This window comes from Enoplosus armatus, chromosome 8, assembly GCF_043641665.1.
Source record: "Enoplosus armatus isolate fEnoArm2 chromosome 8, fEnoArm2.hap1, whole genome shotgun sequence".
Taxonomy (NCBI): domain Eukaryota; kingdom Metazoa; phylum Chordata; class Actinopteri; order Centrarchiformes; family Enoplosidae; genus Enoplosus; species Enoplosus armatus.
Window position 1 is genome coordinate 24,429,861 of NC_092187.1, and position 17,500 is coordinate 24,447,360.

The 17,500-nt window shown below is 44.6% G+C and overlaps 1 protein-coding gene across 1 annotated transcript in view; it reads right to left on the reverse strand.

Annotated features, from left to right (window-relative positions):
• Nucleotides 1–17,500, reverse strand: part of LOC139288441 (nucleolar protein 4-like) — a 121,750-nt gene that overhangs the window by 46,938 nt on the left and 57,312 nt on the right. The window contains exon 5 of the mRNA XM_070909738.1: nt 5,585–5,738. Coding sequence (XP_070765839.1) covers nt 5,585–5,738 — 154 coding nt within the window. The remainder of the gene's footprint in view (nt 1–5,584; nt 5,739–17,500) is intronic.

Consider the following 17,500-nt stretch of genomic DNA (forward strand, 5'->3'; position numbering starts at 1 on the left):
TTCTGAAAAATCAATAGAGAAACTGTTAATATACACCAATAACCACACAGTTGTTTCGATTCCTCTGAACGCTGACAAACAAAGGTACTTTATATTCAATAAACATATTTAGTATTTGTAACGTCGCCCACAAATGTTAAATACTCCCAGAGAAAAGGACAGTGTGCTACGTTCATGGGAGAAGTTTGCCTTCAAAGCTTTGAAAGCACTTCGGAAGTCAGGTTTTTTTTAAACTATTTTTAGTTTTCAGTCACACTCAGGTTTAGGAAGAGATGATGGTTTGGGTTAAAATAATAAGTCAACATTGAACTACTACTTTGGTACCTAAACCTAAGCCAAAGTGCAATTAACCACATGTTAGAGAAGCAAACTTCTCCCATGTGCGTAGGTAGGTAGGTAGGTTTTGTTGCTCCTGATGAAGGATGTGGATTAGATAAAACATGAGGTGCCAATGTTCTTTTCTTCTGCATTCATTCATTCATTCATTCACACACAGTGTGGACATCTGCGATCCTGGTTAAAGTCTTAGCTGGGATTAGCTGTGTTCATGTCTCAGTATTCCAGATAATACCACTAGATCCCATATATTTTATTCAGGGTTTTTTTTTTTTTTGTAATAGAGATGATCCGGCTTATTGTAAATGGGACACAATTCTGCCAAATGAAGACTGAAGAACTCTGAATAATACCAAGATAATGATTTGCATCTACGAGGAGGAAACCGAAGTAGATGGAAGGAAATGTACCTAAAGCTTAAGAACAATACGTTTCTGTATGAGGGATTTTTAAAGACCTGTATCTGGTCTGAACACACATTCAGAACACAGTGAATCTCAGTGTTGAGAGCTCGCTTGTTAAATGATGGATGGAGACGGACGAAGGGAGACAGAGAGGAGGGAGGACGTAGGAGACGAGAAGCATGCAGGCATGTCAGGGTGACAGTCCACTAATCTGTTTGACCCACCGCCTCCTCTCTCCCCTCATCACTCCTCCCTTAGAAAGAAGGAGGGAAACAAGTTCGACTGGAACATCTGGAATATCAGTCGTCGCAGACAACGTCAAGCTCGGTGTGTCAGCAGATCAATATATTGGCCTATCACCCGCCATTTTGTTCTCCTTGTTTCCATGCACTCCTCCTCCTCTGTCTCCTTCCTAGATGACGTCATCCTCGTCCTCCCTCTCGTCCTCTCTCCATCCTCTACACCCCCCCTCTTCAGTTTATCCCCTGTGGAGAGGACCTGTACTGTCAGCTCCATCTTCTGACAAGCCCTCTTTATTTCTACAGAACAAGAGGCTCCAGCAGAGGAGGCCCGGCCCTCTGCTCTGCTGCAGACGGGTAGTCCAGTAGCACAGAGGGGATCTACTGTGGATGTCTCTCTGGAGCCTCGGGGGCTGATGAGAGGATGCTCGCTGGCCAGGATTGAGAGGCGGTGGAGGGGCCACTTCTGAAGAACGCGGCCCCTTGGAGCCAAAGTGATGTGGAGGGGCGTGGAGTGCACACTCACACACACTTTCTCACACATGCACACGCAGCCCTCTCAGGAAGCTGAAGAATAGTGTCATGAAATGAGTCTGGTGACCCAGCTCGCTGCCGGGCCAGTATGAGCTCTGTCCAAGGTTGGATCCTATAGCATTAGCTGAATAAATCCACAGTGACAGCTCCAGTCAAGGTTAGCCCTGCTGCAGTGCACTGGTTTGCCACTAGCACTTCATTTTGCAGCTGTCGGTTGAAAACCACATATCTTCACGGGGGAAAGGCTTTCAGGAATGACGAAAACAACGATCCTTTTCCCCACGAGGCTTCAATGACGGATTGTGTGGCCGATCTCAGGGACCACGGGGGTCGCAGAAAAAAATAAAAGCACCAGCTTTAAAATCAGGTACAAAAACCACAAACTGGTTTCTTACTGATGAGACGCTCATTGAATCACTAACATTCTCGAATAGTTTGATTCTTTGGGGCAGCAACATACACATTCATCCAGCTGTGTTTTCCCATGTGACACTCCAGCCACGTTTAGTCTTCACACAGTAGACCATTAAGATATAATCACAAACAAACTAAAGCATCCAAAGCAGCTTGAAAGATGTTATTAAACTGTTTTCCAGGCTGGAGGGGCGAGCCTGGCTTTTCCTGGAAAGTTCCTGTTCTCTTTCATGCGACTTTCAACACCAATTTGTCCCGGACTCATCAGTCGGCCATGAGCTGCACGTTTTCAAGCTGCCAGTCTGAACCATCGCACGGTGAGAGCTTTTCACTTCAGCTGTCACTGTAAAGTTGAGTGGAACAGAAAAGAGCAAGCGAGGTGGCGGTCAGAGGCTCTTAAAAGTGATTTATTGGCTGCTTCTGAGCTGGACATTGGCGTGTGTGCGCCGACCATCTGCTCTGCTGAAGTGAGCTGCCCACTCCAGTTAAATGCCCTGACAGCTTGCTGGTTAGGAAAACACCCACCTGATATTATCAACCACAAGCTCTTTGGCTGCATGTTCAAACCACCTCCTCCCAGTCAGAGGCTGCCGCTGCGAGTTCCCCGCAGCGCTGAGAGTTCAGCGTTCTTTCAGCACTGGAGAACACGGTAATAAAAGGTTAAAAATATTCCAGCTTTTACTTTAAAGAGCTGCACTTTCAAACAGGTTTTATAAAGTCTCATAGCAACAGTGGAAGTCCCGACCGGCGCTGCTCTCACACACCTTTTCAGAGCTGAAGGAGAGGAGGAAACTTGGCTGTGGTAATTGCAAAGCACTACTGAAATGAACACGAGGGGTTCTCACACTCATTTAAAATCTAAATATAAAAAATGTCATGTTTCAGAACTGTTGTGTTTTGAACCAGATATGACATGAGCTCACGTTTTAATCTAAAAGGAGAGCGATCACCTACAAATATCCTCGGGGTGTGATTACTTTCAAGGACATCTTTTCATTTTCAAATAAAAAAAACAAAACAAAACAAAACAGGTATGGCCTCGTTTTATTTTTCCACAAACACATTTCAGTTTTCAAGACCCCTGAGAAGACCCTAACCATGTCCTCATTTCCTAGAGATCCATGTATCTGGCCAGGCGACCCAACCCAAGTGTTTCATACATTAGCAACACTCCTGTACATTAGAGGAAAACGAGGAGGCTGTGCTGCCTGCCGGTCTCCTTGGACTGGAGTCTAATTGAGCAGGAAAGGCACTTCAACTCTACCTCTCAGCTCCTCTGAGTGTTGTGGCATTTGGACGCCTACAACCCTCATCTGGCTTCTATATGAGGTGTAGGGACCAGAGTGACCTTTTAATGACAAGGCCTTATACACTCTGCCATCTACTGCAGCCACAGCTCACTCCCTCCAGCTGGCCTCCTCCGTCCCTCCACCTTCCCAACAAGTCATTCTCTCCAACCATCTCATCTCATGCCAGTTTCTTTCTTTCAGCCTCTTTTACCTCTTTAAATAGTTGCATTGATTTCTCTTTGAACGACGGCCTTGCAGATATTTTGGCACCAGTTTTTGGACGCTGTGGTTCTTTTTGCCAAATGGGAGAAATCATATCAGTTTCCCAGATCTCCAAACTAAACAACAGCATATGTTGTTTGTCCTCGTCTTGTCTTGTTTTCTGAATGGCCAACTGCTATGGTTGCAGTTTGGGTTTAGCCACAAAGACTAATGAGGTTTTTACAGCACGATGACAACATCATCATCATCATCATCTTCCACCTTTTCTTCAAACGTCTGTCATGAGTCAAACGGCCGCTGGAGCTCCTCGTCAGGTAAAAGATTAACATGCATCATTTCTGGGATCTGAATGACAAACGCTGTTGTTGTTCTTGTGAAGACTGATGTGACTCGACCGCTGATATTTATGATCTGTGTGATTTGACATGAACGCAGCAAACAGGTGGCAAAGGCTGATGACGCCGTAATGATGTGTCCACTCGCTGAGGACGGTCAAGTATGTCTTTACATTGTAGGAATATTTGAAAATATTCATTCATTCATTTTGAAATGCCGAAATATTCTTTGGTTCCAACTTCTCCGTTCACTCTGTTTGACTTCCATATATATCTTTGAAATGTGTGAAACAAACAACACCACAACATTAAACGTGCAGCGCTTCACTTCCACTTCAACCCGACGGCGGATTTTCCTTTTCCCCCTCCAACTCTTTCCCTTTACTCGTCCCTTCATTCCTCCTCATCCAGCAGAACAATGGAGGCGCAGCAGAGAAACAAAGATGTTGATGGAGATCGGTTGGGGCACTTACTCCCGCCTGGCACTCAACCGTCAACCCCACTCACATCAACACACACACACACCTGGGCTTGTTTCACTACACTGCTGCACTATTGTCTTTCCTCAGTAACAGCTTAAAGGAGCAGCAGAAACACACAGCCGTTCAGTATTTTGTACAGTGCATCACAGAACCATTCAAATATGCATGGGCAAGGTCTCACACACACACACACACACACACACACACACACACACACACACACAGCCCATTTGTTACAGGAGCAGGTAATTGCTGTATCCTTGCAGCATGCAGTATTATGAAACAATACTGCTGTCTTCAAAGTGAGCGCTCCTCACCGCAGGAAGCCTTTCAGTGCAGAGAGAGAGAGCAGAGAGGTGTGACAGGCAGCATGAAGCAGAGAGAGAGAAAGTAAAAGGGGGGGGGGGGGGTCAGAAAGACAGGGAGGAGAGTGACAGGCAGGTACAAAGAAGCAAGCAAGGTGGGAGGAGAGAGAAACAAAGGGACACAAGGTGGTAGAGAGAGGTAACAAAGGGGTCTCCATCCTGACCCTCCAAGACCACCTCCAGCCGGAGGGCTTCCATAACATGACCATCTGAAGCCCTTCTGGTACAATCAGCTGCTTGTATGTGTGAGTCCTGGAGGACAGTGATATTCCAGGAATGCCGGAGGAACAGCAACAGAGAGAAGGAGAGTGAAAGCAGACAGATACGACAGCTCTCATGAGAGAGCGTTAACTGTCACTCACAGTTTCTTTGTTTTCATTTTGTTATTAAAAGTGTAAGCATTCAATGTTACAGTTAACAGCGATACCTGGATATGATTATCTATAACTTACACACAGACATCATGTGGGATATTTAAAGAACTGGGATTGGTCTGCTTGTGTTTTCTGACGCCGGTGAGATTGTTGGTAGTAAATACAACATTAAGGAAGTTTTCAGGAACACACATTTAGTAAAGCCATCTCCACTGAAAGCCTTCTGCTCTCCGTCATCACTAACAAAAGAAACAGCTAACTAAAGAAGTCACCTGGACGAACACGTCGTCGCTCGAACACAAACACAGTAACTGGAGAGTGTAATTAAAGCACGATACTGCCAGATCAAGTCTTTATGGTGCCCCCCTTTTCAAATCTGCCACCACACAATGTGGAACATTCATTCAGTCTAAATGAAGCCAATGATCTTCTTGGTCATGACCTCACGACTTGAAAACAACTATACAAAAATCAAGGCCATAGATGTTGATGTTGCTTTCTGTGACCTTCAGGCTCTCGCAGCTCGTTCTAATCTCCAGAACAACAGCGGAAATATGAACTGAGATCAGATGCAGCTTCCCGGTCCTTACCGTCGTCCTCCTTGCTGTGCGTGTTCTGGGGACTGTGGCGCATCCTCTCTCCTCGGCTCGGCGGGCTCAGGTCAGACGCTGCTCCCAGATCAGCCGCTAGCCATGTGGGCTCGCTCATCTCGGCCTCCTCCTCGCTGCTCAGTGAACTGTCATCCTGACCAGGAGAGACAAACAGGAACATCTGAATTCACTTTTTTACATTTACGTCAACACGTCAATCAAACTGCATTAAGTGTGGTTTCAGACGAGCTCAATTTCTATAGATCGACACACAGGATTATACGGTCAAAGGAGCATTTTATAGTTCAGGCATTTAGCTCGCAATTGATCCACAGAGAAATGCTCCCTGTTCATCAGTCAAATGATCTTTAATCACCAGAACAACTCGATGAGGAAACAACGTGGTGAGTTATTTAGCTAAAAGAGAAGGAGAGCGACACCAGAGAGCACACGCTAGAAATGTTAAGAGTTGTTCATGCAGCACCTCAATCGCCTATGATGTGTAATGTAATGATTTCTACACTGCAAGTGTACTTGAATGCACATGTTGACACCATTTGTAGATGAAGTGTTAAAGATGTTTCTAACGGAGGTGTCGGCAATCTGTGAGTGAAACAGCAGCGTGATAGATCCTCTATCTCGAGCAGCATCATCGACTCTAAGAAAAACGAACATCTGAACGAGTGTACACCCGAAGAAGAACTCGGAGAAAAGGAAGGAAAGACTAAATCAACAACAGACTGAGAAAAGATCTGTTGTCTGTAAATTTGCCTGCTCTGCTTGCGGCGTCGCGTAAATCCACCTAAACTCAGATTAGCCACCTTCTCATGAATGATACAGTTTAAAGCCATCTTTAATCTCTCTGTTCAGCGCTTTGTGAGTGTCGGCATCCACGGGAGCAGCCATGACAGCTGCTCCGCCGGTTTAACCCAAACATCAGAGGAAACAAGGAACACGAGGCAGAGAAACGGTAGGCAGGCAAATCAAACACAACATGCCGACTGCTGCTGGGCGCGCAGCACCTGCAGGCCTCGCTGGGGCAGGAACATCACTCTGAGATGTTTTCCCTCCAAACTCTGAGCTGTCTTCCTTCCACCTCACAGACTTTTCTTACGCTGTCGGAAATGAAAAACGCAATGCTCCCGAAGGGAAACAAGACTTTCGTTTTGCCAGTCAGGAGCAACAAAAAGCTGAGTGTTTACATCAGAAAGTGAAAAGCTTTCATGACTTAGGTTTAGTAGATTTTCACACTGTTAGATCAGCCAGTGACTGACAGAAGCAGAGCAGCTCGGTCTCTGTGTGAAAATGTGAGAGCGGTAGACCTCAGTTATAAAGATGTGTTCAGCTGAACATGAAGTCAATCTTAGAGAGAAGAGATAAGTAACTGAGGTGGAGATTTAAAAGTGCTTCAACTTTAGCCAAACATCTGCGCTCATCTGGAGCTGCAGGAACCTGAGTCCATGAATGTTCCTGCCAAGTTCAGAGATAAGTCTGAGGCCGAGCTGTCACACAAATAATAATGTGAACATCTGTACAGTTGTTATATTGGCTGTTTGTGGCCAAGAAACACGGACAGATTGAAACACTGGCGGTAAAAATGTGTAAAATTCAAATGAGCCAAAAATGGACTTTTAGGGTCCGAAGCAACAGGAACATGAATATTGGACAATTTGGCAAAACCTGCATTATGTTTCGTGGTGTTTATTTTTGTTTGTTTTGAGTTTTTACTTGCAATGCCAACATTAGGGAAAGAATACAATTACAGCCAGTGATGGTTAAGGTCTGGTCAGGGTGAAGACACCGTTAATAAAAAGACTAATGCAACCGTCCCGACCTCCACACACTTTCCACATCACTGGATGTAAATGATGAGGCACAGAATCCTCCAATATTGGCAGAATTCCTAGAAGAGCAGTCAGAACAAACCAATAAAATGAATCCCAGTCTTCACAGATTGTCCTTTTTTTTTCAAACTCTCTGCAGCATTTCAATCTCAGACACACACACACACACACACACACCTCTATAGCTGTTATCAGCATCTAAGGAGACCTGCACTTTCAGTAATGAGGTCCTGAGTGCTGCAACTGCCTTTTATTACACACACATGCACACACACAAACACTTGCAAACAATGAAAAGATTAATGAATGAGCAAAGACCTCAATGACACTGAAGCTAAGACGCAGCAAACCGCTCTTTTCATTCCTGAGAGCAGCAGCCCGGCGGCACGACAATCACAACAAGAGAATTCCCGGGTCACATTTTCCGCTTATTTTACATACAAGTCGCCCTTCACTCTGAGCTGGAATACCATGCATAATTCAACAGTACAGCTGTGACGGTGAAAACATGCTCGGCCGATAAGGAGAGCTGCTCTGCAACAGGAGAACTGGAACGGACTGAAAGGAACGGAAACAGAGACAAAGAAAAGAGGCGCACGTTTAATGGAAAAGACTGTCTTCCAGTTACAGTCTCCATTTATTTATATTTACCTGTATATTTGTATATTTAGCATCGTTTCCTGCTTTTCTCCATCTTTCTACTTTTGAAAGAAAATGGAAAATCACGATCAAAAATGGCAACTATTGCATCTCTACTAACGTAGCTTTGGGGCTGGGGATCATGGGAGCAGAGTTTGGATGGGGGGGGCAGGGGGGGGGTCTGGGAGGTCATTAGCTTCACGGAGAGGTTCGGGGGTGGGGTAGGGGAAGCCTAATCTTTTCTCCTGAACACATGCAGCTTTAAAATAAGAAGCTTTTTTAAAGTAAGGCTCGGTATGCAGAGTAACAACAGTGACATTTTTCTCCTGACCAGGTGGTAAAGATTCTTATTTGCAGTATTTGGTGACAGCTTCGGTAAAGTGCAGTTTTGGTGTTTTCCTCGCATGCTGTAAGAGCACAGACGTCCATCTGATGTCAACACATGCCTCCACGTGCAGTGGAAGAGGACGGACTCATTCACAGCTTTCACAGACTGGTTATGGACTGGATATCAAGCAGTCTTTTTAGATAAATGCTGACGTCCTCTCAGCCAGAAGGAGCGTTCAAGCTAAAACGGGATGTTGAGTTTCTCTTTGTCTCCGTTTAAAGAAAAAAAGATAGTTGTGTGTACAACACTATTGCTGCGGCTCCTGTAGTGAGTCCATGTGGCAGCACTGACCCATATCTGTCCATTAAAGAGGGTTCTCAGAGGAGGAGTTTCCCCGGGCTCGTCACTCTGGATTAGCCTCCTCCCTGCAGCCAGCCGGTACGACGACACACACTGACGATACCTGGTAGCATCCATGTGGGTCTGGAAACACCAAAGCTATCCAGAGAGCCGTGTCATCAAATTAGAAAGGCTTCACTCCACAGTGGAGTCACCCACCTAGCCGTGTAGCATCATGTGGTACATTAAAAGCGTTCATTTTCAGGTGATAGACAGTGACCCAAAGCTTCTGTTAGACCGCTGAAGTTGTGTCTTAAAGTCTGGTTTAAAATTCATGTTTTAGAGCTTTGTGACATCCAGTGTGTCTCATTTGTTCTTTCGAATGACAGAAGAAGAAGAAGAAGATGAAGAAGAAGAAGAAGACTGTGTTACAGAAACTGTTGGATCCCTCACAGACAAACAATCTCATGATCACACATCTTCATGCAGCGTCTGTTCAGGTGAGTAAGGCAGCGTTTGGATTGATAAAGTGAGCATCTTTATCCCCTTTGTGTGATTAATAATAATAATAATAATAATAATAATAGTTTTATTCATAGAGCACTTTTCCAAAGTCAGGAAATCTAATGGATATTAGACAGATTTCAGAGGTAGACTTCAAACTTCAACTTCAAGAGGTAGAAAGCAATAATTCTTAACATATTAAAAATGAAAACAATATTTGAACATAAATAAATATAGAGTAAACTCTTCATAAAATAAATGAAACCAGTAACTAATAACATTTTTTGGTGATGTTGTTACTTCCCCTCTGAGGGTTGGGATGCTCTCAGCTGCAGGTTCTAAAGGTTCTATTAGAGTTCTTCAGTGGAATCAGCCAATAATTACAGGCCACCAATAATTAAAGCTCCCACTGTTTCCCATTTCTGTCTGAAACAACCTTCAGAGAGCCAACATGCCCAAGAAACAATGGCCGCTCCAGGCAGCAAGACTTCCTCACAGCTAAATGTAACTCCAGGAGGAAAAGAATGGAAATACTGGAGATTTCCAGGACTCACATTCCAGGTCGTTTGATTTCAAAACTGTTCAAAACCGTGAACTTACAGCTCGGCATGCTAATCAGCTCGGGGACTTTTGTGAGGCTGTTAATTCACCTCAGCCAGGCTCATGAATCAACTCTGACAAATGATCAAATGAGACCTTATTTTAATCTACTCTTAATTCCTTTTCAATTACTATCATCACCAGCCCGCATTACCTCATTTTCAATTACCATATAATCTCAACGCAATAATGACCGGTTAGCTCACATCTCTTTGCCGGAGAACTGAAGAACAGATGATCTATCTAATGGTAAATCTGTCTGATTTCACTTCTCATAAAGACTCTCGTAGAATGAGCACTGATGAAGTCGCGAGGACGCTCGTCCTCTTTGGTGCGTGAAAGAGAAACTGAGCAGCTGTGACCAGTTTCCAGCAGGTGATTTCTTTGAACGTGGAGGCTTTTCTTGAATTGCTCTTGTAACATAGTGGGGAAGTCACATGACAAGAGCTGGGAACTGAATGAAATATAACAATCATCTACACCCAGTGAAATGTGCCAAAATGGATCATTGATATCGACTAAGACTCTTTTGTTTGCCTGATTACAAGTTAAAGTACAATTCAAGAACAAAACCGTCGTTATGTTTTATCATCACCACGTTAAAGGACAAGGCTTATTATTATTATTATTATTATTGTGAACAAATCCCATAAAAAACCCAAATCAATCAATGAATTGATCCGACTAGTGAGTCTGTGTATCACAGCCTGATGGATCTTCTTCCTCTGTGCCTTAGAGCTCCACTGTTGTTGGGTGACATGTTCCTGCATCATGAACACACACACACACACTGTGGTTTATTTGGACTCAGGCCCACACACACCGTCCTGCTGCCCCAAACACTCACCAGAGCACCACATGTGGGTTCATCCACTGCTGAAAATAGTCCCCAACAAATTATCTTGTTTCCCCCTGTTTCAGTAACGTTTGATGAAACCTCCGGCTGTTTTAGGAAATTAAATTAAATCATCTGTGGGGTGTTTTCAGATGTATGTCTTCAGTAGGAACCAGTGTGCTTGGAGCTGAAAGTCACGAACAGGATAAAGTCATAAAGGACTAACACACTGTTCGTTTTGCTCTTTTCTTTTCATGAGATTTGTTGATTATAAGAAAAATATAGAATAAAAAATATAGAATATCACCGGCCGGAAATATCAAATTTCCTCCTCAACTCAAATCAATATAACAACTGAAGTATTTAGTGGTGCAACATCACCTGTTCAATAAGGCGTTACTCCACCATCTTATTGGTCATCTGTTTCCCCCCCTGACACTGCTAAACTCCTCTTCCTCATTTTCCCCCAGTCAGCCAAACTGAGGAGAGCTAAAAGTCTTTGTGTGTGTGTGTGTGTGTGTGTGTGTGTGTGTGTGTGTGTGTGTGTTTCAGTAATGAGCTGCCCTCATCTGCATACAGATGAACAGCAGCGTTCCTGCCTGATAGATTAACACATAAACAGGGTTTAGAGCGATCACATCAACTCAATAACACACTTTTATTTGTGCTCCGTCTCTCCGTCCACTTCCGTCTGCATTCATTACAGAATGAATTACTGAACATGCTGAATGCACATGTGCTTCATGTACGCACTCCTCACACAGCGTGATGCAGTGAACAGTGATGAAAAGTGGCAAAGAAGCTCTTTATTCAATCTACTTTGTTAATGATCTTAAACCTGCAATCGCTGATTATTGTGTCCATTTGGGGGCAGCCGAAACATTAACACATCATCACCTTTTATGTCGATATGGCGAACAAGCGGTCCGAGTCGTGTTTGAGTCCAATACTCTCTCTCTGTCAGCTCTGTTTTTGGTCTCCACCGATATATCTGGCGGGAAACATCTGGCTCTTCAGCAGCGTGTCTGATGTTTGCAGCACTATAAAACTCATTATAAAGCTCAGAAAGTCGATAATTCTCTGTACGTTCACCATTACAAGTGATTAACCTACATTGTCTTCACATTGACATTTCATACATTGTGCTAAATATATCGATTACAGCCTCTTTCATGTGTATCTACTACACGTGTTAATGTAGTAGTACCTTTGTGTTACATACATCAAAAAGACAACATGGCTGACAGCTTTTGACTTTAAAAAAGTGTAATAAAAGGATTTTCTTTACTGTAAGATCTGAAAGCATTTTTAAAGCTCTCTTCATGAAAATGAGTTTTTCTTCTCCTAAATGAGTCTGTGGCTCTCGGCTGAGGGGGACACACCGCGCAGACTGACAGTGATGATGATGACGACGACGACTGTGGTGAAGATTATGAGAGGTGCAAAGCAGTAAAGTGCACCCAGGATGAATAATTAACAGCCTTTTTCCTCTATTGTCTATTTTTACCAGAGTGGAGTTGAGAGGAGCCGCTAATGTTTCAATAACAAAGGAGAAGGTCTGGAGAACAGAAACTGAGAAGACATGAGGAGGAGGATGAGGAGGAGGAGGAGGAGGAGGAGGAGCGTCCATAGTCGTGATTTTGGGACAAACCCCTACAAACGAGGGCTTTTTCTCTCAGGCCAGGAGGGCAGATGGTGAATGTTAACAGGGGAGGAGCTGCAAGGAGAGTAGAGGAAGAAGAACAGGAGGAGAAGCTCAATTTATGGATAATCAAGAGGAGGCAGGAGGTGAGAGGCTGAACGTGAGCTTTGGAAAATGGCAGAGCAGATGTGGCGCAGCAGAAGGAGAAAACTGCCGGTGGAGAAACGAGCGGGTGGAGGAGACAAAGATGAGACATTTCAGCTCTGGTCGACGGAGAGGCAAGAAAAGGAGAACAGAAGAAGAACCCAAGAGATTGGACGGAGGAATAGGAAGAATGGAAGAAGAGGGAGAGGAGGAGGAGGAGGAGGAGGAGGAGCAGCAGCAGGAGGAAAGTAGAGGAGGAACAAACGTAGCAGATAAATACAGCGAGGATGAATCGTAATGTAAATCATTCAGTCTGAAGCTGCTAGTCTTCCCTCGTCGCAGCCGAGCGTCCAGATTCAAACATATTCACACTAAAACTAAAGGTTTTCCTCCTCCTGTTCGATCTGTTTTCTACGTCAGCAGTTCCAAACCTTTAATGTCTGATGTTCACTGCCCCGTCAGACGAGCTCACGTTATATAAAAGAGGACGAGACATAGTGATGCTGTTTAAACTTTGGTCAAGTTTCCATTCGTACCACGACAACGCGGAGGTTTCAACCATGTATCATAACTTTTTAGCTATTACCACCATTTGCTTGCACGTGGCGTTCAGGTGTCTACGTTACTCTTCTCTTTCCATGCACACTCTGACGTTTGTCACTACACGCCCCCCCCCCCCCCCGGCTGGGAATCATTACTCCACGTTGTCTACAAACAGACGGCAGTGTGTTACACAGTGTGTGTTTGCTGCAACTGGTGTGTATGTGAAAGCATACAGCAGAGCATTACAAGCCTGCACATTACTCTGTGTGTGTGTGTGTGTGTGTGTGTGTGTGTGTGTGTGTGTGTGTGTGTGTTTCCACAGCCGAACAGCCGGATCTGGTCCTATGGCATTGCTAAGCTAATCAGGTTAGCCACCGGACAGACGGAAAGAGACATCTCTTTCTCTCTGCCCTCATCTCCTCTCTTCCATTCACAGCCTTCCTCTCTCATATCTCCTCCTCCTCCTCCTCCCCGATCACTTCCTTCCTCCTACTTCTCTCTCTCCTCTTATCCAAACTCCCATCTTCCCCTTTCCTCTTCTGTTTTTGTTCACCCCCTTTCTTCTTTCTGCTCTCCTCCCCCATCACCTCCTCCATTCTCTAATTCATCCTCTCTCTGAAGCCGTGAACACTTCATCACTGAAAACAATGGGAGGCCAGGAGCGTCACTTTGAATCAATGATTAGAAAGAGACGGAAATCCACGGGGGAGAAAATTACATCATATTTTTTTTCCTTCCAGAAAACTAAACCATCTCTCTTCCTCAATGTTTCGTCCATCTCGCCTTCATCCACTCCCAAACACTCTTAGCTAGTAAAGTCGCATAACTTCATTATCTGAAATCTGGGGTCTGCCGCAAACTTATGTGAAATGTTCTTGTGTTAGAAGTAGTAATCTCTCCCACTTGTTCCACCCACGCCTTCATCTCCTGCATCCCCGCAGACGGAGCCACTGGAGGGCCGTGAAGCCTCTTTGCACAAATTATACACTGGGATTTGATGTTTTACTAGAGAAGCCCAGAGCGGCACAGAATCACTGTTCAGCAACAAATCAGCAAAACGTGACTATTGAGTACGTGTGTAAACGCTTTAAATACAGAATAATGTAATAAGGCACCGAGCTGATGATTGGCCCGGGGCAGCTGTGGCTCAGGAGGTGGAGCCGGTGGTCCACTGATACAGGTACCTGCTACTGGTGGTAGGGCAGCACCTTGCAGCGTAGCTCGCTGCCGTCGGTGGGCGTGAATAGATGAATGAAAGGCACAATATAAAACGCATTTACCATTAAATACAGTACAGGCTGTTTTCATTCGCCGCTCAACTCGAGTTAACTTGACCTGGGAACAAAGAGGACAATCATTTCTGACTCCTCTTCCTCGTGTCAGATTACAGAGGTGCATCATCACTATTCGGATCACTACACTGTTTTGTGATACTCTCGTATTCAAAATCTCAGTCTGATCACAGTCTCTCCTCAGCTCAGCCATGTAAAATGAATATCATTAAGAAAATCAATTAAGGTGGCCATTTGTTCCTCACATGAAGGAGTTGGGGGGGTTGGTGCTTCTTACTCGGAGCAGCCTCTTTGTTCTCTTTGTTTTAGAGGCAGTGGTGGTGCAGAGCTGGACCCTGAAGCCTCCCCTAGCTGTCAAATTGGCATCCTTCCACCTCCCTACCTCCCCCCACCCATCACTCTCCCACACCACCCCACCTCCTCATTTATTTCCTTTTACTTCGCCCCCCCCCCTCCCTTCACCCTGCCAACTCCATCCCTGTCTACTGCTGCCCTCTCCTCTCTCCACCATCAGCCTGCCACCCCCTCCTCCCCAACTCCTCCCCCACCAGTGCCTTTTTCCAACTCCACCCTCCCAGCTCTCTCGCTGCAGCACTCTTAGATGTTTTTATTCTACACCCATCAGAAGAACCACTCCCTCTCTTCGCCTTTCTTTGCCTCCCCCTCCCTGTCTTGCAATCATGTTTGTTGGTTTCCATGGAAACCAGATTGGATGTCCATTATAATGATGTCGATTCTCTGGAGTTATGATTCCTTAAAGCAGCTATAAGGAGTTTTAACTGGTTATGAAACCGATGCCTCTATATGACCTTCATAAGCAAACGAGACCCTCGGCGAGAAGATCGGTTATTTATTTTTAGTTATTCTTAATGACTGAGAAGAAGCTAAAAGGGACAGTGACAGAACACGGGTGAAAACTCCTTGGTCGTCATTCAACAGATGGAGGGAATTGTCTGATTTGAAAGGATTCAAAATCGATTCTGAATTTTCCCTCTTCCTCCTAGACTCAATGTAATATGTCTATTTTATTTATGAAATACAGACGTGGTTTTACATCAATGTGTGAATTTACATCGATGGCTAAAACAACTGTCATGACAACAATGTCATATGTGAACCCTAATCACGATGTGCGGCATCACTATGGATATGAGCGATTATTTGAATGATTTCAGTGGCCATAATAGATTAAAGTACCCAGCAGCATAATTTGGGGTATCAGAAAGATTTATTTTATCCTCTGTCCAAAGTTATATCAGGAATAAACAACATATCTCAGGATAAAGACGATGCGCTGCAGCTTAGTGAAGAAGAGTCAAAGATATCCATATCTATAGTGATTTAAATAGACATGAATCCTGTCAGTGCGTGGCTGATATATCCACCGAGGTTAAGAGACAACATGTTGCAACAGTCTTGTTTCCACCGTGGACCTCGATAATAAACCAATTTCATGCACACACAGTGTGGAGCTGCAACCCTGCTGTGAAGCGACAGAGGTAGCGGACATCTGAAGTCACAGGGATAACTACAATCATTGTCAACACCAGGAGGACCACTACAATCAGCCTCACGTCAGCCATCATGGTCCACCATCGTGGATCACTTTAAATGAAAGGAAAAGTTTTGGGGAAATTTTGCTTTCTGGCAGAGTTAGATGAGAGGATTGATTCTAAACTTGTTTCTGTCCGTTAACTATGAAGCTACCTCCGGTTAGCTTAGCTTAGCACATCTTAGCTCTGTCCAAAGGTAACAAGATCCACATATTATTATAGATTATTTCTTGGCTCTGAGCAGGAAACAGTCAGGTGGAGACTCCAGGACGTTACTGCCCCCACCCAAGAAATAGTCCGGCCCATCACCCCCCTGAAAAACGGCGACATGGTGTCTTTACACTTCGGTTTTTGTAGAGCTTCCGCCTTTTATGGGACAGATAAACGTGAGTGGTTTCAATCCTCTCATCAAACTCTCAACCAGAATGCGACTAAGCCTGTTATACAATATGTCAAACTATTCCTTTAAGAGAACCTTAACACAGAAACAGACTTCATTCCAGCTACTGATCCATCCACGTTACTTATAGGATGCATGGACATAAAGACACACACACACACACACACACCGTGAGACAATGAACTCTACTGTCAGAGATTTTGTCATCCCCTTTATAACATGTTATTTATCTCTTTACTATCGATCTGTGGGCAATGCTGCAAATCAACAAAAGGGATTTTTTATTTAATCCAACATTATTTCTCAATTGAATCCAGAAATGTTAAAATATCACAACAAAAATGATATATAATGTGATTGTTTTCCATATCGCCCACTCCTAACACTCACACCTACGTGCTGTCTAATTAACCAAAGCTACATGTCCATGGACTGAAACACAGAAAACCTCCAGCACACCGGTGGATTCGAATCCACACACACACACACAAGTCTAAAACACAAAATTACAGCTTTCTGGTGAGTCATCTGCGTGGCCACACACGTTGAACATCAGTTGTCACAGTGAAAATCAGTTTACCGTGACAACACCGCCCGGTTCAGGTGGGTGAGAGCGTCACTGTTTGGCCATCATCATCATCATCGCAGGTCAGCACAGTTACCTCCTGCTGAGAGGTAGCGGAAATGCGTCTGAGCATGCCACAACATATAATGGCTGAAGTGGGCTACACTGAGCTGGAACACACAGCCATGTGACGGGAGCCATGTTTAAACACACCCTTACACATCAATCTGACCCACACTTGATAACACAGCAGGAAAAAATAAGGCACTAAGTGCCAGTCAGTCCACATGACAGCTGCTCAGTATTCAGCCCGACAACAACGTCTTATTTCTGATTGCATCCATCTCTCACAGAGATCGATGAGGGCTGGAGGGAAGAGGAGAGGATCATTTCTGAACTGAGAGAGAGAGAGAGAGAGAGGTGAAGATATTGATAAGAGGCAAACTGGCCGGGGGACAAGCACACACACACACACACACACACACACACACACACACACACACACACACACACACAGGAACGCTGCAAGGATTAACAGGGTGCAGGCCGAGGAGCTCCACTGCAGAATATTGATTGCTGAGAAAACCAGCCATGAGGAGGAGGAGGAGGTGTGTGTGTGTGTGTGTGTGTGTGTGTGTGTGTGTCTGGGAAAGGGTGGCGGGTATCACCACTGAAACATACACACACA